We start from the raw sequence: 24,197 nt of genomic DNA on the forward strand, positions 1-24,197 counted from the left end.
CAACACTATACAGATCCACAGGTAATATCAGGTGTGAATTTACTATGAAAATAATAGAAAATGAAACGAAGGAAAAATAATCAGTTGATTTTATATCCAAAAAATGTAGTGATACCATTTCAGGGATATAAGTAACATGGTGAATAAAGATCCAAAGGTGGTGTAGTTATGATTCCAATTAAAAAAAGAACAGGAAATAAGTCCATATAAATTTAATATTTCCAAGGGACTAATTACAGTAAGTAACAACAGGAAATATTTCCATGTATATCAAATTAGATATATCTACAGGTATGGATTCGTTTGCAGTATATTTGCTCATTAGTTAGGTACTGTTTTCGCTTAGTGTAATAGGTGCCTCCGTAGCCAGGTGGGAAGGAGCAGCAGTGCGTAGCACACACTTCTTGATTAGACTGGGATTCGAGACCGTCACCACCAAATACGGAAGATGCGGAAAGGTCAGGAAATGACCACCGCATATCCCGGAGCAATATGGCCTTAGTTGCCAATGCTCCTAAAAACCAAAAAACAACAAGCTTAGTGTAATCTCATTAGCAAGGGCACATAATGCAAGAAAGCAAGCTTATATAGCATCATCCAAAAAAAAAAAAAAAAAAAACACCCACACCTCCTCATTTCACCCATTCGCTCGCTCCAAATGTTTGTCCAGTTCTGCCTTGAATCTGTTTAAGCTATCAACTTCTACAACAACAGATGGAAGTTTGTTCCAGCAATCAACCACCCGTTGGCTAAAGGAAAACTTCCATAGATCTAACCTACAACTGCCTTTCCTCAATTTGAATTTATGCCCTCTCAGGCAATTACTCTGAGCATGAGGAAAAATCCCATCAGCATTGAGTATGCTCAAACCATTCAAGGCTTTACACACCTCAATCAGATCACTGTGCAGGTGCCTAGTCTTCAGACACTGTAATTTGCAAAACTTAAGCCTTTCTTCATAAGAGCAACCCTTTGTTCAATTCACTAATCTTGTTGCCCTTCTCTGTACTCGTTTAAACAGCTCTACATCCTTCTTAAAATGAGGCCTCCAGACCTGTATACAGTACTCAAGGTGTGGCCAGGTGGGAAGGAGCAGCAGTGCGTAGCACACACTTCACACCTCACCATTGCCTTATACAAGGGGATAACACCTCCTTATCCCTGCTAGAAAAATTTCTGTATATCGTTGATAAGACACCATAAGCTACTCTTGCAGACCGTCTGCACTACTCAGAAAACTTCATATCTGCCTGCACAATTACCCCAGGTACTTTTCACTCTCTACCACTGTCAGTGTAGTACCACACAGTTGATACATTACTCTGGGGTTACTGCTTCCCATATACACTACTTTACATTAATCAATGTTAAACTTCAGTTGCAACCTCTCAGCACTTCTGCTCAATTTTTGTAGATGCTGTTGCAGCAGTGTACTGTCATTAACAACCCTGCCAACCTTTGTATCATCTGCAAACTTGGACATTAAATCTGATATACCATCATCAATATCATTAATGAACACAGAAAACAACAATGGACCCAACACTGAACCCTGGGGAACTCCACTAATAACATTAGTCCACGAAGAGCAGTGTCCATTGATTACCACTCTTTGTCTTTCCCCCCTCAACCATTCTTTTTTCCATAGCAGCAATTTGCCTCCAATGCCACACTGCTTCTATTTGTGCAGCAGTCTTCCATGTGCAACGGTATCAAAAGCCCTTCTAAGATCCAAATAAATGATATCAAAATTGTTCTTTGCATTCAGTTCCTTTGTGACTACATCATAGTATCCAATCAAATTGGTCAGACAATGACAAGGCTTCCTTTAACAAACCCATGCTATGTCCGAGACATAGCTAAACAAGACTTCAGCTATGTCCGAGACATAGCCAAGGATGCCAGACGTCCTGCAATGCGTGGGACAGTGATGTGTCCCGTGCCCTGCATAAACATTTAAATGTCCCGCAGGTAAAAAAAAATTAACAGATTTTGACTGTAAAATAATAAAATAATGCGATAAAAAGTGATGGATGCTGTTATGAAATGTATTTCTTTCCAAATACGTATGAATTTCGGACATTGGCGGGTGAGTTGTACGGTAATGCTCACGGGATGCGTTAGATGTCCGGGAATCCCCTCGAGCCGCTAGGGGATTTTTAGATGTAAGCGTCTGTGTAAATAGTGCGATCAATGATGTCAGTGCTGTCTGGTGGTCTAAGCTAGGTTTATCTTGAGTGTGTGTTTATCTTTCATTATAAAAAGAATAAAAATTATTTTGACATCATTTTGACAGTATTGATATAGAATCTATTGTTATTAAAATATTTAATGAAGTTAGCTCTTCAACAAAAAAGACGACTGAACTAAAAGACTTTTTCGAATGGACAGAAACAGAATGGAATGTTACGGCATATACTAACAAGGTGGCTGACTCTTTTACCGGCTATTGAGCGACTATTGACCAACTTTGCACCTATTAAATTGTATTTTATGAGCAAGAATAACATAGCACCTATATTGAGACATTTTTTGAACATGAGCTTCATGAGGCATAAGTAAAATTTGTAAAGAATGTATGTTCAATATTTCAACCAGCGCTAAAAAAACTACAAGGTAGTAATGTTACGATTGTTGAAGTATATTCAATTATGAATAATGTAAGGCAGTCCTTGTTTGAGCATAAGAATGAATGTTATTATGGAAAAAAAGTTCATGAAATTATCCAAAATTGTGATAACCTAGATGCTTCAAAACGGTTTAAAATGGAAGCAAATAATTTATTTGATACGGCTATAAAATATATAGAGAAATGGTTTAATTTCAATGAACACAAATATAAAATTCTCTCTAACTTATCTTTGCATAGCATACCAGCATTTCATGAAATCCTAGAAATCACTAACACATTTAAAATAGAAGTAGATCAAGATTTGCTGTTTGAAGAATATATCTTCTTAAAAAGATTTATGGCAAATAACGGATATTGAAAGGCGATTACTGTGTGATCAAAGATGGGTTTGTTTTTTTTTTAAAAAATTCTTCACCACAATTTTTTTAAATTATCGAATACATTTTCTCTATTCCGCATGCAAATGCGACATCTGAAAGGATTTTTAGTCTAATGACGAGTGCTTGGTGTAAAGATAGAAATAGGTTGATTCTAAAAAATTTGGAGGCCGAGTTGATGATAAAACAGAATTTCGGAATGAATTGATCGGAATTCCAATTTTTTTTTAAAAATCAAGGTTTAGTCATTCTTAATGAAGTGAAATCAAGTGATAAATATTGAATAATTTTTAGGATTATATAGTATAAATGAAAATTTAACTCAATTTTTGTTGTTTTTTTTTTTATTAAACACATTTTTAAATGCCAAAATGAAGTTTAGAAATTAAAAATGATATGTCAAAATCGTTAATTGTGAAAAATTTTCTTGCGAAAAATTGCCACAATTTTTTTCATTTTTGTCCCGCGAGACCTAATTTGAAATCTGGCATCCCTGGACATAGGTGAAGTCTTGTTTAGATGATCCTGCAATGCTTCTTTAACCAGTGCCTCCATTATTTTTCCTGGAACAGAAGTTAAACTAACAGGTCTGTAATTACCTCTCTCCTCCCTTTGATCCTCCTTTGTGATTTGGTTATAGACCAGCTTATATCTATCATAGGCTTCTGTGTCACTTGTTAATTTATATGTATCCCATACATTTTTCTTCTCTGCCACATGTCTAATTAGTTCATCTGACATCCATTTAGGCTTAAATCTTGAACAATATTTCTTAGTTGGCATGAAAAGCCTAGTATCTCTCAAGATTATTTCTTTGAATGCTTCCCATTTTGAATTTTCTGTTGATAACATCATCAGTTGGTCCCACTATATAGAATTTAAATACTGTCTCACACCTCCGTAGTCGCCTTTACGAAAGCAAAAACCCTTCCCTTTACCCCTGATCGTAGTTACCGCTGAGTAAATCTCACTTCAGCACACTGTGATCACTGCCACCTAGTGATTCCTTTATCTGCAATTCTTAATGCATGAGGAATCACTACACCCTCTAGCTGCCTCACAAACATGCTGCTGTAAAAAACAATCAACCAATAAATCGACAAAAGCCTTGCTAGTGTGTGTGTGTGTGTGTGTGTGTGACCAACCCACAAATTCCAGTAAATCTCTGGGATATTAAAATCCCCCATTATAAGACACACTGATTTACTGGCCCACTCTATTTCTCTGCACAATTGCTCATTATACTAATCAGAGTCATTACCTATAACACACACCTACTCTCATTTTTACTTTCCCAGTACTTTTGTCACACCAAACAGACTCAACATTGCATTGTCCACCAACATCAATTGGATGCACTTCCTTAGATTTTATGTGTTTCTTAACTAACAGCATAACCTCTCCTCCCTTCCTGTCCTGTCTATCCTTTCTGTACACATTGTGCTCCGCAAATTCCAATTCTGCACTGGTTATGTCTGTGCAACACCACGTCTCTGATATCCCAACAGTATCTGCCTTTGATGTCTTGACTTCAAGCTCCTCGAATTTATTAACTATACTCCTAGCATTGGTATACGTGCACCTGTTTCTACTCTTAGTTACCCTAACACAGTCTATGTATTTACTTGTTCCACTATGACTCTCAGCAGTCCTGGAAATCCGCATTGCCTTGCTTTCTAGGCTGCTGCTCAATTGCATTTCAATAGAAGCAGTGCAAGAATCACTTTCATCTCTGCCAGCGGCTACTGTTAATCTATTAGTCCGTGTATCCCCAAAGCTAGCAGTTTTCCAACCCACCTAACTCTGCCTCGATAGCATCAGCAAATATTCTTGCTGATGCTGTGCTCCTGTTAACAAGCACAGACCAGGCTGCGAAAAATTCTACCCCTTGAATCTTGCACAATCTCTCTCTCTAGGGCCAAATTGATCGACAAGGCTCTCATCATATACTCCCTCCTATCGTGTATGGGCAAAATTGCAGACGCTTTCAAATTCAACCCTAACTCATGGCTTTTTTCAACATTGACCTGTACTTGTTAAGTAATTTCGCCGATCTCCTATGGAACCAATTTTATGGAACCAATGATATTGGTTCCATAATATCATTAGTGCCAACGTGTACAACAATATCACCCTTTTGTGTCCTTAAAATATTATATCTGCACAACGTCATCAACCTTTGCCCCTGGAAGACATACCTTGGTCCTGTTCCACCTATCCTTTTTGCACATTCACAATGGAAAGAAAGAATAGTAAATGTATCCCAGGAAAAAGAACCAGTTGATAAATTCATTGGTAGTGTAGTTAAGAATCCAATTAGAAAATAACAGAAAACATGTTTATGGACATGAAACAGTTAAGTGGTACAGACCAGTCACTAAAATCTGAGAATTGTTATAAGATTTTTGTGGAAAAATATAGAAATGAATATTCAACGGTGTGGATTCACTGTGGGAAGAAAGAATAGTAAATGTATCCCAGGATAAAGAACCAGTTGACAAATCCATTGGTAGGGTAGTTAAGAATCCAATTAGAAAATAACAGAAAACATGTTTATGGACATGAAACACTTAGGTGGTACAGACCAGAATCACTAAAATCTGGGGATTGTTATATGATTTTTGTGGAAAAATTCAGAAATGGATATTCAAAGGTGTGGATTCACTGTGTAAAGAAAGAATAGTAAATGTATCTCAGAATCCATATAGTGTTGTATACATGGAATTATTTCCTGTTCTTCTATACCTTAAATGTTTCCTTGGAATTGTTGCATATTCATGGACTTATTTCATCTTATCACATCACTGAAGTTATATCACTTCATGATTGGATATAATGTTATCTGATTCTTTTTCCTTGGTTTCATTTACTACTATTTCCACAGTAAATTTGCACTTGATACTATCGGTGAATTTATCTAGTATTATATACATGGAATTATTTCCTGTACTATAAATGGTTCCTTGGAATTGTTTCATATGCATAGACATTTTGCATGTTATTTCATGTTCCTTTATGTCATGTTCTTTTATAATTGGTTCCATAAAATGCACTTCCAAGGATCTCATGTCACCACGTTAGTTATTTGGTTGGATTTTAACCAGTTCTTTTTCCTTGGATAGACTATATATATTAATCTATTTCTCAAAATATCTGATTCTTATTTACCATACTCTGATATATAATCTTATTATAACACAGCCCCATCATTCCGCCTAAGTGCATATGTTTTTTGCCACCATATAATTCTTTATATATTAACGGTAATGTGTAATTTTGTATGACTGCATCACTGTAACACAATACTATTCCAACCGCGTTTCTTTTTCTTTTCCAACGTTAATTATAAATTATCTCCATGCACTTGTATTCTAAATACAACTATAGAGGTCTCTGTTTTCCCGCTATTTTGAATTTCTTCACAGCTTACGATTAAGTCCACTTCGCTGCTATCAACTGCTTTCTCATGTAGATATATTGCTCATTTGGTATAAGCTTGCTTGCATTCATCTACTCTACTGAATTTGTGCATTTCAAGCTCCCCGCATTTATTTTTCCTGCCAGCTCATTTTATCTGCACATTTCTTAAAACACTTTAGGTATTGTATACTTTCACTATCTTATCACACTTTCGGTTTCGTTTTAGATTCATTTCTCGGAATGTCTTGACAAACATGTTTTTCCTTTCAATACAAGCATTTGTATTAGCTCTTTTTATACTAACACTTACAAATGCCACAGTCCTTACTACAAGGTTGGGCTTCACAACCCCAGCAAGTTTAGTGTTATTCAATAACTTTTTCTATACTTTTTATCTTTCAGCTGTCTAATTCTAAAGTTCTTCCCATTTGTTAAACCATTGGTGTAATAAGAGGGTGAAACAAATGCTCCCCCTATCCTACTTCTATTGCTATTTTTCATCCTTATTTAAATAAATCCTTTTTCCCTTCCCCATTCTCAATTTAATACCTCACCCTTATACCATTTGCTTGTTCCAAATCTATTTTGTAAAATACATTGATTTCTTATCTTTATAAAATTCAATTCTACACTAAATTCTACATATTTATATTAACCATGGGCAAAATTGCAAATTTTGCCCATGGTTATTTCAATACTTATTTTTACCTAAATAAATTACATTGCATTGGGACCATGCTAATTTCTTTTCATTCCCCAAAGGGGAATGAAAAGAAACTTGCTTCATCGTCAGCATGCACACAAACTACAAGAAATAGAAGTGTTATGATGATTGAGATCGAATGTCTCAGCCATTTCAATAGAAGACTGCAATCTTCTATTGCAGTCTTCTGCAGGATCTGGGAATATTCTTACCATGTGTACGCCATATCCAAAAATTTCATTACTTCATACAGCATGTCCCACCCACTTTTTCTTACTATTGAATACACCATGAATTGTCAAACTAATAGAGCAAGCTTATCTGTGAAAAGATCTAAACCTCCCAAGCACTTCCTAATTCATTTCACAAATATACGTGGTCTCAATTCTAATTTCAATGATGTCCATTTCCACTTGCAGTCTGCCAAACCCCATGTACTTTTTCAGACAGAATCTCAGTTATCGGTTGATTCAGCTACTGCTCATCTCAGATGCCCAAATTATTTGCTGTATGATTCCTTTCGCCTCAAAGGTGGTACTTGTGCATATGTCTGTTCTGATATTCCAGAACGGACATATGATTTTCAGAGACTTGGCAATTTGGAATCTCGTCTCTTTGATCTTCTCTGGCTTTAAAATCTCTCTACCTCATTGTGTCAAATTCATCTGTTTTCTCTACCATTCTCCCTCCAGTAATCACTTGCAGCTCTTTGACTTCCTCTCTGTGAAACTTGACTTTCTCAGTCCAACTTTTCTAAAAGTGAGGTAATTTTCGTTGGTGATTTTAATGTTCACAATTCCAACTGGCTTCCGTTTTCTAGTCACACCGACCCAGCTGGTCGAGATACTGAGGCTTTTGAAATTACTAATGACCTTGCACAGATTGTTCGTTTACCTACAAGAATACCGGACAATCCTAATCATACAGCCAACACGGTTGATATTTTTCTCACAAATAACCCTTCTAAGTACACAGTCGAAGCGAGAGGTCCTTTAGGCACTTCAGATCACAATTTGGTGATTGTCTCTTCTCCAATGGAGCCTTTATATCATGGTTATTCCCAACCTCGTGTTGTTTGGCATTACAAGAATGCAAAATGGGATGACCTGCGAGATTTTTCTTCTTTCCCTTGGTAGGATTATTGTTTCAAAACTTCTGATGTCAACGTTTGCTCAGATCGTGTCAGTGAAATTACTCTTGCAGGAATGGAATCCTTTATCCCACATTCCACTTTAAAATCTCATCCTTTATCTAAACCTCGGTTTTCCAATAAATGTGCTAAGGCTGTTCAAAAGAAGAATGTTGCATATCGTAATTGGCTTGTTTCTGATTCTTCAGTTCCATTTTCTGCCTACACCAAAGCTTGCAAAAAGTGTAAAGCAGTTATTAATCAGTCCAAACTAGAGTTTGAACAGGCTAAGAGTAGAAAACTTGCTTCTTGCCCTAATGGTAGCCGAGCATTCTGGTCTCTTGCCAAAGCTATTGGCTGCAACTTTTGCCCATCTCTGCTCCCACCTCTGTCCAAACCAAATGGTTCTGTTGTCACTTCAGCCAAGGATAAAACTAACCTGCTAGCATCCCATTTTACTTCCAACTCATGTATTAATGATCTTGGTAAAACACCTGCCACCATTCCCAACAAGCTCCACTAAATGCCTACTGTGGTCTTCCTTCAAAACGATGTCAGAAGGATTTTGACGAATCTTGATGACAAGAAAGCTCCAGGTCCCAATGATATTTCTCTACTTGTTCTCAAAACCTGTGCTCCTGAACTTACTCTTATTCTTTGCCGCTTTTTTCACTTTCTTATTCCAATGGTGTTTTTCCTTCTGCTTGGAAATTTGCTCATATCCAGCCAGTTCCTAAAAAGGGTGACAAATCCCTCCCATCCAATTATTGTCCCATTGCAATTATTTCTACTCTTTCTAAAGTAACGGAGAAATCAATTAACCGCCAGCTCTTAAACTACCCAGAAACCTTCCATCTGATCAACAATCGTCAGTATGGATTCCATCAGCGTCGATCCAATGGTGATATTCTGGCTTATGTTACCCATTTATGGACTAATTCGATGGAAAGGTTCAGTGAAACACAAGTAGTTGCTCTTGATATCTCAAAGGCTTTCGATCATGTTTGGCATAAAGGTCTTCTAAACAAGCTTCCACCTTATGGTTGCCAACTGTTTTTAGTAACTGGTTATCCAGTTTTCTCTCGGATCGCTCACTGAGGGTGATGGTAGATGGCTCTCTGTCTAACTTCTCCACTAATGCCGGTGTCCCTCAAGGTTCAGTTCTTTCCCCCACTCTTTTCTTCTTGTATATTACTGACTGGAAATCCTATCCATAGTTTTGCCAATGATAGAACATTGCATTCCACTTTCCATTTTGAGAAAAGTTGTTCTGCTCAATCAGCTTCAACTTCTTGAAAATCTGCTACCAATTCCTTAAATGCCGATCTTCAGGAAATTCTCCAGTGGGGAAAAGACAACTTAGTTCATTTCAACCCTTCTGAAACTCAGTCGTGTCTTATATCTCGCAAAAAGGATTCTTCTGCTCCTATGCTTATCTTTAGTGACACACTGATTTCTAGGCAAAATGATATATCCATTTTGGGGATTACCCTGACTTCTAATCTCTCTTGGCACAACCACATTACAAATATTGCTTCCTCTGCATCAAAAAAACTTGGTTTTCTCTTTCGCTCTCTGCGTTACTTTTCTTCCAAACAGCTGCTCACTCTGTATAAATCGCAAATCCGCCCTGCCATGGAATATTGTTCCCACATCTGAGTTGGTGCCCCCAAAACCTCTCTCAGGCTTCTTGATTCCATTCAGAAGAGGGCAGTTAGGTTAATTAATGATTCATCTCTAACAGAGTCTCTCCACTCACTGTCCCATAGAAGTACTGTTTTCCGCTGTATGCCTCTTCTACAGATACTTCCATGGACACTGTTCTTCTAAATTGGCTTCTATAATTCCCGCTCTCTCTTTCAAAACAGTCCGAACACGTGCCGCCACTAGCCAACATCCATTTACTGTCCAACTTCAAACTCACAGAACCAACTTTTCAACCTCCTCGTTTATTCATTCAACTACCGTTTTCTGGAACAACCTTCCTTCATACGTATTTCCTGAAAATTACAGTTTACAGAAGTTCAAGTCCAATGTCATCAAATATCTTCTTTCGTCTTCTCAACCTCCAACCCAAGCACGGTACTAAGTACTATAGGTTCTAATACTTCTCGTGTTTGGAGTTTACATAAAAAAAAAAAAAAGAATTCCAATCTGCACAATGACCATAAAAACAAAAGCCTTGAGTATTTTTACAATGTTAAACGAAAAGTCAACAATAGAAAACTTGGGAAGAGCGGTAACTGAAGAAAATGTTCAAGCAAGTTCTTCAAAAGAAAAAGTGATTGAAGCGGAAACGGAAGAAAATTTCACTGCCAATAAAGGCTGGTTGGAACATTTTAAGAAAAGAACAGGACTACATAATGTTGTATTGACTGGAGAAGTGAGAAATGCAGATAAAGATGCAGCCACAAAATATCCTGGAATTTTAAAGAAACTTGTTGATGACAGCGGCTACGAAGTTCAACAAATATTTAATGTTGATGAAACAGGCCTTTTTTGGAAACAAATGCCAAAAAAACCTTTTTAGTAAAAAAAGAAAAGGCTCAACCAGGCTATTTCACACAGCTGAAAACTTGAAACAACCAATCATGGATGCAGACCCAGATATTGAGCGCAGTATGCAAATTCACAGAACACTGAAAAAGATGTGTACCCATACAAGCAAATTTATGATGAAAGAAAGGACTGCGCAACCCAGCCTTTGAAACATTTTACAAAGAAATGAAGTGAGTTATATATTGTAATTTTTTAATTTCAATAAATTTTTGATTACTGTACTGCAAATATTTATAATTATCCCTTGCTGTATTTATAAAATACAGTAGTATTTATAAACAGCAGTATTTTTAAAATACTGCTGTATATTAAGTTGACGTAAAAAAATGTATTTTTAAAAATATTGATTGGTATATTGTAGGTCTTGGAATGAATTAGGCTATTTTGTATTGATTATTGACTTCGATTAGTGCGATTTCGCATAGCGTGTCATTTTCGTGGAATCAATTAATCGCGCTAATCGAGGGATTCCTGTATTTCCTTCTTCTGGATTCTTTCTTAGTGCTTTTAAGAGAATAGAAAAGTTCAATAAGTAACAGAGAAAACAAGAGAAACTTACAATACTGGTCAAAATCTTAATACAGTATTTTGGTATTTTTAATTTATGAAACCAGGATACCAGTATTCAAAAAAAAAATGTTTTTCTCAATACATTTTGATGACAGTTAGGTGCAATAAAGTAAAGAAAAAACAAATACTGTAATTACTTGAATTCAAATATTAAATAAACATTTATTGCAATAATAAATATCCTGAAAAAAAAATCATTAAAAATACAGTTATTCTAAAAACAAAAAAATACATATTGTTACTGCAAATTTTAGTTATGTTTAAGCATCCACACTACCTGTCCAAATAAAGTGAGCTCTTAAAAACATAAGCAATCAATAGTATGATCATTTAAAATGGATCTAATTTTGGTACATATTTGATTAGCGGCAGAAAACACCTTACTGGATTCTATTCTGGTACTGACATAATCGTAGACGATCTCAGTCCATATTTTCTAGGCTTTGAACTTTTTTAGCAAAAATAGTTAAGTATTTCATTAATTTCCGACTCAAGTTCATCTTCTAAAATCTCATTGGAGTCAGGCAATTTCTTATTTTGGAAAGAATTTGGGGAACACTGATGTTCTGTTCTGTGTTGGTCTTCCATAGTTGAATTATATTCACCATTTTGTGAAGGAGAAAGACATTTTATTCAGCAAAGTATAATTTTCACTATAGTATCTTTACTGAGTCTGAGAGAGAGAGAGAGCAAAGAGTGGGGACAAGGAATAAAGAGAGCAAAGAGGAATTCTTACAAATATATAAATGCAAAGAAGAGAAGGACAAATCAGATCGGATGCTTATTAGCATCAGCATTAGTAGAGGCATATGATACAAGAAAGCAAGCTTCTGCAGCATCAGCCAAAAAAAAACTTCCACTTCACCCCTCCGTTTGTTCGAAATACCTGTCCAGCTGAGCCTTAAATTTATTTAGGCTATCAATTTCCACAACAAGGGATGGAAGTCTGTTCCACCAACCAACTACACGCTGGCTAAAGGCAAATTTCCGCACGTCTATCCTACATCTGTCTTTCCTCAATTTGAATTTATACCCTCTCAGGTAATTATTCTGAGCAAGAGGCAGAATCCCATCAGCGTTGAGCATGTTCAAGCCATTCAAGGCTTTATACACCTCTATCAGATCACCTTGCAAGTGTCTAGTCCCCAGACACTGTAATTTGCAAAACTTAAGCCTTTCTTCATAAGAGCAGCCCTTTGTTCCATTCACTAATCCTGTTGCCCTTCTCTGTACTCGTTCCAGCAGCTCGCCATCCTTCTTGAAATGAGGCCTCCAGACCTATACAGGGTGTTTCAGTTAAACGTTTCAGAACTTCTAAGAGGGGTAGGGTACATCCTGACAACTCGAAATCATATAGCAATGTGGGGTCGGAAATGCTTTCCTGAAGCGGTGTTGTACACAGAAGCACCATAAAGAAAAGAGACCGTAAGTGAGAAATCGTTTTAATAATACATGAAAAGAAGCAAAAGGTACATGGATTAAAGTAAGTGTTCGACGTTTCTTCCACGGGCTACAATGCACGCCTCACATCTCCGACGCATGGACATCCGAACATTCTGGAATACTCCAGGCGAATTTCGAATTTCTTCGGCAGCTACTGCGATTCTTGCAACCAGCTCCTCAGCATTGTCAACAGGGGTGTCATAAACTAGCGATTTCATATGACGCCAGAAATAAAAATCAAGACATGATAGGTCGGGTGACCGAGCAGGCCAACGCACGGGACCACCACGTCCGATCCACTGTTGACCAAATGTGACATCCAGGTAGTTACGAACATCTCCGCTATAATGGGCAGGGGCCCCATCGTGTTGGAACCACATTGTCTGTTGCGTCGATGCAGAAATCTGTTCATCTCTCAAAAGTTGTGGCAATACTTGCTGCAGAAAGATCAAGTAGATAGGTCCGGTTAGACGACACGGTAACAGGTAAGGTCCGATGAGGTGATCTCCCATAATACCGGCACATACATTGACCGAAAATCGAATCTGTGCTGCACGACGTCGTATTGCATGCGGGTTCTCGACCGCCCAGATATGGTCGTTATGCGTGTTGAAAATTCCTTCCCTTGTGAAGGATGCCTCATCGGAAAACAACACTTCAGCAGGAAAAAGGGGATTTGTAGCACATTTTCCAAGGTACCACTGTGCGAAAGCAATACGAAGTGCATAATCCTCCGGTTGCTGTATCTGGACACGCTGCACGTGAAACGGATGCATGTCTTGTTCTCGGAGAATCCTCCAGACGCTGCAATGGGAAACCCCGACTGCGTTTGCTAGACTTCGTGTACTCGTTCTTGGATTCCCCTGTACATGCTGCAGCACATTCTGTTCGACGGCTGGAGTCCGTGCTGTTCTTACCCTGTCCCTGTCAGCTCTTTCAAATGAACCTCTCTCTCAGCTAACCTCTGGTGCAGTCTTGCAAAGAAATTATGACTGGGAATACGCCTCGTCGGATATCGTTCTGCGTACAAACGCTGTGCGGCTGGCCCACTACAATTTGCAGCCCCGTACCCCAAATGCATATCGGCTAACTCTGCGTTCGTGTAATCATCCATCCTACTAACTTGGCGTTCTTGTTCAAGAAATTCGAAATTCGCCTGGAGTATTCCAGAATGTTCGGATGTCCATGCGTCGGAGATGTGAGGCGTGCATTGTAGCCCGTGGAAGAAATTTCGAACACTTACTTTAATCCATGTACCTTTTGCTTCGTTTCATGTATTATTAAAACGATTTCTCACTTACGGTCTCTTTTCTTTATGGTGCTTCTGTGTACAACACCGCTTCAGGAAAGCATTTCCGACCCCACATTGCTATATGATTTCGAGTTGTCAGGATGTACCCTACCCCTCTTAGAAGTTCTGAAACGTTTAACTGAAACACCCTGTACATAGTACTCAAGGTGTGGCCTGACCATTGCCTTATACAAGGGAATGATCACCTCCTTATCCCTGCTACAAAAATTCGGGTATATCATTGATAAGACACCATGTGCTACTCTTGCAGCACGTCCACACTGCTCAGAGAAGTTCATATCTGCTGCATGATTATCCCCAGGTCCTTTTCATTCTCTAACACTGTCAGTGTAGTACCACAGAGTTGATACGTTGCTCTGGGGTTGCTGTTTCCCATATGTAATACTTTACATTTGTCAATGTTAAACTCCATTTGCCACCTCTCAGCCCATCTGCTCAATCTTTCCAGATCCTGTTGCAGCAGCATAGCGTCAGTAGTGTCCTTAACAACCCTGCCAACCTTTGTATCGTCTGCAAACTTGGACATTAAGCTTGATATACCATCATCATTATTATTTATAAATACAGAAAACAATAATGGACCCAACACTGAACCGTGAGAGACTCCACTAATAATATTAGTACACAATGAGCAGTATCCATTGATTACCACTCTCTGTCTTCTCCCCATTAACCATCCCTTTATCCATAGTAGCAATTTGCCTCCAATGCCACTCTGCTCCAATTTGTGCAGCAGTCTTCCATGTGCAACAGTATCAAAAGCCTTTCTAAGATCCAAGTATATAATATCAAATTTATTCCATGCATCATAGTATCCAATCAAATTGGTCAGGCAAGACTTCCCCTTAACAAAACCATGCTGTGTCCGAGCTATAACTGACATGTTGTCTAGATGATCCTGCAGTGCTTCTTTAACCAGTGCCTCCATTAATTTTCCTGGAACAGAAGTTAAACTCACAGGTCTATAATTACTTGTGTCAGCCTTTGATCCTCCTTTGTGAATTGGAGTCACATTTGCACATCTCCAGTCTATGGGTACCTCCCCTGAGTCCAAGGAAGCTCTCATAATTATGGCTAAGGGTTTGCTTACTTCCTTTGCTGCCTCCTTTAATATAACTGGATAGATCCCATCCACCCCAGGTGCCTTTCTCGTGTTTATCTTCAACAATTTCTCCTCCACTTTACTCTCAGTTATAACAAGATTATCTAGCTTACTGCCAGAGTTGAATACACCGCTGGCATTCCCCTCGCTGAATAACTCCTCATGTGTGAATGTCGATGCAAAATATTCATTTAGTTTGTTAGCTACCTGAGCAGGATCATCAACAGTTGAATCATCGATATCAAGTGGACCAATCTGATTCATCCCCTTCCTTCTAGAGTTTACATAAGTAAAGAACTCTTTGCTGTTTTTCTTTGCATCCCTTGCCAAAGATTTCTCATAATCAACTTTTGCCTCCTAACTTCCTTTGTGGCTTGATTACAGACCAGCTTATATCTACTGTAGGCTTCTCTGTCACCTGTTAATTTATATGTATCCCATGCATTTTTCTCCTCTGCCACATGTCTCATTAGTTCATCTGACATCCATTTGGCCTAAACCTTGAACAATATTTCTTAGTTGGTATGTAAAGCCTAGTAGCTTCCAAGATAAGTTCTTTAAATGCTTCCCATTTTGAATTTGCTGTTGGTAATATCTTCAGTTGGTCCCACTGTATAGAATTTAAATATTGTCTCAGACCATCGTAGTCGCCTTTACGAAAGCAATAACCCTTCCCTTAACCCCTGATGGTAGTTACCTCTTTGAGTAAATCCCACTTCAGCACACTGTGATCACTGCCACCTAGTGGTTCCTTTATCTGCAGATTCTTAATGCATGAAGCATCACTACTGATAATCAAATCAAGAGTATTACTCCCTCTAGTTGCCTCCCGAACATGCTGATGTAGAAAACAATCATCCAATAAATCCACAAAAGCCTTGCTAGTGTGTGAGTGACCAATCCACAAATTCCAGTCAATATCTGGAGATATTAAAATCCTCCATTATAAGACTCTCTGATTTACTGGCCCACTCTATTTCCCTGTACAGTTTCTTATCATACTCATCAGAGTCATTAGGCCTATAGCACACTCCTTCTCTCAATTTTGATCTCCCAATGCTTATGTCACACCAAACTGACTCGACACTGCACTGTCCAGCGATGTCGACTGGCTTCACATCCTTGGATTTTATATTTTTCTTAACTAATAGCATAACCCCTCCCTTCCTATCCTGTCTATCCTTTCTGTAGATGTTGTACTCCCCAAATTCCAGTTCTGCATTCCTTATATCTGTGTGACATCACATCTTTGATATCCCAACAATATCCGCAAATTTATTTACCAATTGGTGTACATGCAAGTATACATGCACCTGTTCTTTTTCTTAGCTATCCTAACACAACCCATGTGTTTACTTGTACCGCAATGACTCCCAGCAGTCTCTGAAATATCCTGCATCTTGTTTTCTGGTCTTCTGCTCATTCCAGTAGAAGCAGTGCAAGAATCACTTTCACCTCTGCCAGTGGCTACTGTTAATCTATTAGTCCTCCCCAAAGCTAGCAGTTTTCCGACCCACCTAACACTGGCTCAATAGCATCAGCAAATATTCCGACTCAAGTTCATCTTCTAAAATCTCATTGGAGTCGGACAATTCTTATTTTGGAACGAATTTGGGGAACACTGATGTTCTGTTCTGTGTTGATCTTCCATGGTTGAATTATATTCATCATTTTCTGAAGGAGAAAGACGTTTTATTTAGCATAGTATAATTTTCACTATAGTATAAAGAGAGCAAAGCGGAATTCTTACACATACATAAATGCAAAGAAGAGAAGAACAAATCAGATCGGATGCATATGTAATTGCACGGGATAGTATTAAATACTAAATTGATGTTGCAGATGAACGACAGTTACTTTGCATTGATATTTACAAAAGAAAAACTCTTCACATCAATGAGAAATTATGGGAGTGCAGTTGAAAAAAATGTAATTAATGATGTTGAAATTTAACATGTTGATTTAATGAGAAAACCTTCGCGCCCACAGGCAAGTAAGGCTCATGTAGTTGATGGCATATACCCTATAATCTTAAAGGAGGCAGCAAGTGAGTGCTTTGAACCATTCAGGCTAGTTATGAGAGCATCACTGGACTCAGAACAGATTCCATTGAATTGGTGTAAATTGGAACATAACGGTGTAACAGGAAATTACCAATCGGCCAGTCTAACTTCAGTAGTAGGGAAAAATCATGGAGGCAATGATCAAGGGTGGAATTCAGGATCATTTAGATGGAAATGGAATTCTGTAGGATACACAGCATGGTTTTGTAAAGGGAAAATAATGTTTAACAAACCTGGTTAGCCATTTGGACACGTCACTCGTGAGCTGGATTTAGAAAATAATTTCGACATTGTTTATTTGGATTTCGGCAAAGCATTTGACGCAGTCCCACATGAGTGGTTACTTTATAAGTTTGAGCAGGGTGAAATCATAGGGAAAATACTTAGATGGATAGCACAATGGCTTGAGGGCACCAGGCAGGGGGTTGTGATAAATGGTTATTCCTCAGATTGGGTTAATGTAAGAAGCAGGGTTCCCCAAGGATCAGTATTGGGATGACTGTTGTTTTTAATTATTTTAAATGACATCTATGAAGAGATATAGGGTGTGATGTCTAAACTTGCAGATGATGTAAAGATCAGTAGAGTAGTTAATGATCGCCGCCAAGCAGAGCTTCTTCAGAGTGACCTAGATAGACTTCCAGGATGGTCAGAAAAGTGGCAGCTACATGTTTTAATTCAGCAAAATGCAAGGTCTTACACCTGGGGAACAGCAACCCCAAAATAACTCTTGGTGGAGTTGAACTAAAGTCAGTAGAGGAGGAACAGGACTTGTTTGTTATTTGGTTTTTAGGAGCATTAGCAACTAAGGCCATATTGCTCCGGGATATGCGGTGGTCATTCCCTGACCTTTCCGCATCCTCCATATTTGGTGGTGACGGGCTCGAACCCCGGTCTAATCAAGAAGCATGTGCTACTCACTGCTGCTCCTTCCCACCTGGCTACAGAGGCACCAGAACAGGACTTGGGAGTTACGATACGGTCAGACATGAAGTTGCCCGAGAATTGTGGACAGGTTGCAATGTTGCATGGTGTCTTATCGATGATTTATCGAACATTTGCTAGTAGAGATATGGATTGCTAGTAAAGGTGATTTTATAACCTTTATGTGATTAAATTATAAACTATTTTTTTAAATTAGTACCGGAAAACTGGTATTTTTGTATCAATACCGGTATTTGAAAACTGGAAAAAAATGGCCGGGATCCAGAGATCTTGGTATTGTAAGCACTAAGTAGGAGAGAAAAACGTTCTAGACTGGCCATGGAAATGCTTGACACCTGGTGCCAGAAAGCAAGATGTGAGGGATTACAAAGTCTGCTAAGAGTCCTCAATGAACAAGCAAATATGTGGGCTGTGTTAAGGTTACCAAGTAAAAAAAAATAGGTAATGATAAAAATATAGTAAACACTAATGATAGGAGTATACTAAACAAATTTTATGATTTTGAATTAGTGGTTGTCATCAAGCATACACATTGTAGGGATATCTAAGACTTGCTGCCATTTAGACATTAGAGATGCAGATTTTAATACTGTGAGTACAATGTGTACAGGAGAGAGAGAGAGAGAGAGAGAGAGAGAGAGAGAGAGAGAGGAGTAAGTTATGCTTGAGGTCAAGCAGTGGTAAGTTATGGTGGGCTCACATTGGCTTGTGAGAGCCCATTGTTATTTTTTTTGAAAATTTGCGAGCCCATTGGGAGTTTGAGCACGAGAGTAGCCTGGGCGGAAGTTGCTTATTGCCGCTCCTGGAACAGAGAAGTTTTTTTTTTATTTATTTTCTGTTTTATTAGCTTAAATTGGCATATTAATTTATTTTCTAGAGTAGCTTTATATTCCTAGTTACGATACTTAGTTTAAAGTTTAACTTATATAGAGATTTTGTAGGTATTACTTAGTATCGGTAAGGTTATCAAATCCATGTGTTACAAGTTGCAGCTCCGTTGAACAAGAGGTTTTTTTTTTTAACCATATTTAGCCGATTTATTAACCAATTGTTATATCAAATTATTTTCTGTAAGTAGCTAGTCAGGATCCTTAGTTTTTTCTGAATTGAGACAGCGAGATTTGGAAATTAATCGATACTTAAGTGTCCGTAGATTTACCATTCGTATATTGCCGCCATTGTTACGCGATACAAAATATCTCGAACTAGATAGCATAAGCTTAGTATAGTATAGTACATAATATAATATTGTCAATTAATCAGTAAATCTATTAATCTGGTTGAACTTCATTGCAAATTAAATTGTACTTTTAACTATATACATATAACGACAGATTACGTAACATAAATAATTAGAAAAATAAATAATTAATACTTAACTTGATACGGAAGTTATATCAAGTGATTTCGTAGATAACACTCGATACTGAAACATAAATATAGCGTTATAACTGTGTTGGGATACAAGTTTAGGGTTTTAATTATGTACTGAAATTTAAATTTTATTGAAATTAAATCGAAATCATGACTCAGACCAGAGCAGCAAAGCAAAAGGCTCAAGCTAATGGGAGTGCTGTGGCTCAGGGGAGAACTGAGGGGGGCAGTTGCCCTCTGAATCACAGCCTTTTAAAATGCACTATTTGCTTGATGTTTGTGGAGCAGTCAGGTACGGGACATGATACTGCCATGGGGATATCTTTGTATTTGCGTGATGCAAGGAGTGTAAGGAAATCAGGCAACAAATCAGCGTTGTTATGGGCCTATATGAGAGCTTGAAGGACAGGGTGGATGCCCTCAAAGGATTAAAAGTGAGGGGCCCATCAAGCTCTCAGCTGCCCACACCAACGCCAGAGCTTGCACTTGGGCATCACGCAACACAGCGGCAGCCCCCAAGGCAGAATGCACTGGTCCCAAAGGAACTAATAGTTGTTGGTGACTCTATTATCAGGGAAACGGAGAACATGCTTTATAAAAAGGATAGGTGGAACAGAACCAGGGTATGTCTGCCAGGGGCAAAGGTTGATGACGTTGTAGAGCGGATATCATCTTTTAAGGGCACAAAAGGTGATATAATTGTACACGTTGGCACAAATGATTTTAAGAATAGGAGACCAGCGGAATTACTTAACAAGTGCAGGTCACTGTTGAAAAAAAGCCGTGAATTAGGGTTGAATTTGAAAGTGGCTGCAATTCTGCCCAGACACGATAGAAGGAAATATATGATGAGAGCCCTGTCAATCAATTCGGCCCTGGAAAGATTGTGCAAGGCTCAAGGGGTATAATTTTTTTCAGCCTGGTTTGTGCTTGTTAATAGGAGAGACTGCTTCTACAGGGATGGGATACACTTAAATAGAAAGGGTGGAAGAATGTTTGCTGATGCTATCGAGGCAGTGTTAGGTGGGTCGGAAAACTGCTAGATTGGGGGGATACAAGGACTAATAGATTAACTGTAGCCACTGCCAGAGGTGAAAGTATTCTTGCACTGCTTCTATTGGAATGAGCAGCAGCTTGGAAAATAAGATGCAGGATATTTCAGAGTCTGCTGGGAGTCATGGGGGTACAAGTAAACACATGGGTTGTGTTAGGGTAGCTAAGAAAAAGAACAGGTGCATGTATACTTGCGTGTACACCAATGCTAGAAATTTGTAAATAAAATTGATGAATTTGAGGTATTGCTCAAAGCATCAAAGGCGGATATTGTTGGGATTTTTTAGTGCTTTTAGACACATCTGAAACTCCCATACTGGCTTTTAGTGCTTTTAGACACATTTGAAATTCCTTTCAGTGGGACTAAGTGATGATGTTATCAACTGCAGAATCCACTAAGCTTTTTATATAAACAAAGAGGTTATTCAAGATTTATATCTAAACGAATATCAGATAAACTAATGGGACTAGAGGCAGAGAAGAAAACTATGTAAGATGATTACAAATTAGCAGAGAACATGGAAACTTATAGAAAGTACAAACCAGTCTGCAATCAGATCACAAAAGAGGTTAGGTCAACTAAGAGAAATTATGAGGTTTTTTTTTTTTTTTTTTTTTATGTTTGCTAAGAATGTAAAGAAAAGTAGTAAAGGATTCTTTGCTTATGTTATGATTACTAAAAGGAAGGGATGAATAATATTGACCCACTAGATATGAATGGTATAACTAGTGATGACCTGGCAGATTTCTGACAAACTAAATAAATATTTTGCATCATTTATGCACGAAGAAGTTTTTAGGGATAGGAATGCCAGTTGTGCAACAATTTATAACAGAAAAAAATGGGAGATAAATTGCTGAAGCTAAAAGTAAATAAGGTACTTGGACTAATGGGTTGTATCCAGTTATATTAAAAGCAGCAGTAAAAAAAATTAAGCCAACATCAGCCATATTATGAAAGAATCCCTGGATTCAAGGGAGATTCCTATAAACTGGAGCTATGTCTTATATTCACAAAGGGGAATCGAAGGGTGATGTGAGCAATTATAAACCTGTAAACTTTGACTTCTGTTACATGAAAAATAATAGTCAGAGGTTAAAGAAGTTTTAAAGTATCATCTTAACAAGAATGGAATTGTGTGGAAATTATGGCACAGGTTTGCTAATTTGAATCCTGTCTGACCAATCTGATTAGCTACTATGGAACTGAATAAAAACAATTTTGATTTGGTTTGGTTTGTCTGGATTTTATTGGCACATCAGCAACTAGGGCTATAATATGCCAAAACAAAAAAAATAAATAAATTTTGACATCGTATATTTAGATATCAGCAAAGCTTTTGACACTATTTCACACAAGATTTCTGTATAAATTGAAATAGTGTGGCATTGGTGGAAAGTTACTGCTATGGATAAAGGGATGGTTAAGTAGCACAAGACATCGGGTAACCATAAATGGGCACTGCTCCTCTTGAACTAATGTTACTAGTGAAGTCCATTAGGGTTTAGTGCTGAGTCCCCTTAAGTTTGCAGATAATATAAAGGTTGGCAGAGTGGTTACTGACAAGAATCATGGCATGCTACTATTGCAGCAAGACCTAGAAAAATTAGGCAGATGGGCTGAGAAGGGGCAAGTTATGTTTAATATTGGTAAATACAAAGTACTGCATATGGGCAACAGTAAACCCAGAATAACATACCAATGAGGTGATATCACTCAAGAGCCCTCAGAGCAGTGTGTGTGCAGACAGGGGCTGATAGAACAGCACATTGATTTCTGCCAATGATGTACAGGAACTTTACCCACAGGGAAAAGGAAGTGATTATCCCATTGTATAAGGCAATGTTTAGGGCACATCCTGAGTACTATCCTGTATACAGGTCTGGAATTTTCAGAAAAATGGAGGTCTCTTGAACATTTTAAAAAGATGTGAATCACGTGGAACAAGTGCAAAGAGCAACAAGGTTAGTCAAGAAAACAAAGGGTACTCTTAGCACAAAAGACTTCAGTTCTGCAAACTGTAATACTCAGAAACCAGGCACTTGCAAGAAGACTTGACTGAAGTGTTTAAGGATTTAAATGGATTGATTAAACTTAATGATGACAGTATTCTAACTCTTTCTTACACAAGGCAAGCCAGATGGCCAGAGGATAGATTTATGATATATTTAGTCAGACAGTAACTGACTGTTCTAATAAACTACCACATGATGTAGTTCGAATAAATTTAAGGAAGAATTAGATATATTATTAGATAGCAGAGATGGAAATATTAGGTGGGTAGTGTTTTATTTTTTATTATTATTTTTTTTTTTTTGCTGATGCTGTATAAGCTTGTTTCCTTACATCATTTGTAATTAATACTACTAATAATAATAACAATAAATAAATTCTCCACTGTGAAACTTACCCTTGCTTCCTCCTAAGTTACTTGCCTTAATAATTTTAACTAAAAGTCGTTCACTTCCTTCTTGGGGCTGTTCACTTATCAGCTATAATAAAAAAATAAAATAAATAAAAAAAGAATAATAAAATTTGACATTTTTGAATGTTCTATAGAAAGATGTATAGTCAAGATTTTCCTTCCGGATGCATAATGAACTCTTCCTTCTTTGGGAAATAATATAATATATTTCTGGATATTTATACGAACACCAATAACAACACTCTCATAACAGACCTGTAACAGTCCATCAAAGTGTATGAAAACTTTCCCAACAAAGTGTTTAAAATTTCCAAAAAAAAAAAAAATACCACTTGACTCAACAATTTAAGAATAATGAAACTTATCTCATGTTTATCCTTCATGTTAATTTGATCAGTAGTACTTAAACTGCCAAGCAAATGGTCTTACTGCTCACAGCAAAATTAAATCTACCTTCACTCTGAGGTTGCCATGGTACTGAACTTTTTTTTTGTTTTGTTGTCTTGGTAGATGCAGAATAAGTTTGCCTCCTCCTGTCACTATGATATTTTAATATTCATATTAACCTACTTTTATGCAACAAGTTTAACCTCAACAATAATGAAGAAGCCAAAAGAGCATTTGCTATTTTATAATTTTGTCCTTCTAACTTCATATTCTTTATTGCATAGCAGCAAACACTGAACAAAGTCATTACCACTGTTTTGTGTGGAATTATGGCTAACTACACATGAACCACCAAAAAACATTTAGCATTAGCATTAGTTACAGCATATGATGCAGGAAAGAAAGCTTATACAGCATTAGCCAGAAGAAAAAAAAGAAAAGCCCTTCCCATTTCACCCATCCGGTCACTCCAAATGTTTGTCTAGTTCAGCCTTAAATTTACTTAAGGCTATCAACTTCCACAAAAGCAGATGGAAGTCTGTTCCAGCAATCAAATACCCGCTAGCTAAAGGCAAACTTCTGCCATCTATTCTAAAACTGTCTATCCTCAATTTGAATCTATGCCCTTTCAGGTTCTTAATCTGAGCAAGGGGAAGTATCCCGTCAGCATTGATCCTGCTCAAACCAATGAAGGCCTAATAC

The 24,197-nt window shown here is 37.7% G+C and overlaps 1 protein-coding gene across 1 annotated transcript in view; it reads right to left on the minus strand.

The window, feature by feature from the left end:
- The window catches only part of LOC150074942 (uncharacterized), a 503,230-nt gene that overhangs the window by 395,921 nt on the left and 83,112 nt on the right, over positions 1-24,197 (minus strand). The window contains exon 6 of the mRNA XM_090388998.1: positions 23,094-23,175. Coding sequence (XP_090245124.1) covers positions 23,094-23,175 — 82 coding nt within the window. The remainder of the gene's footprint in view (positions 1-23,093; positions 23,176-24,197) is intronic.

The sequence above is a fragment of the Mastigoproctus giganteus genome, chromosome 14 (assembly GCF_048544385.1).
Source record: "Mastigoproctus giganteus isolate SK-2022 chromosome 14, ASM4854438v1, whole genome shotgun sequence".
NCBI classification, from domain to species: Eukaryota; Metazoa; Arthropoda; class Arachnida; order Uropygi; family Thelyphonidae; genus Mastigoproctus; species Mastigoproctus giganteus.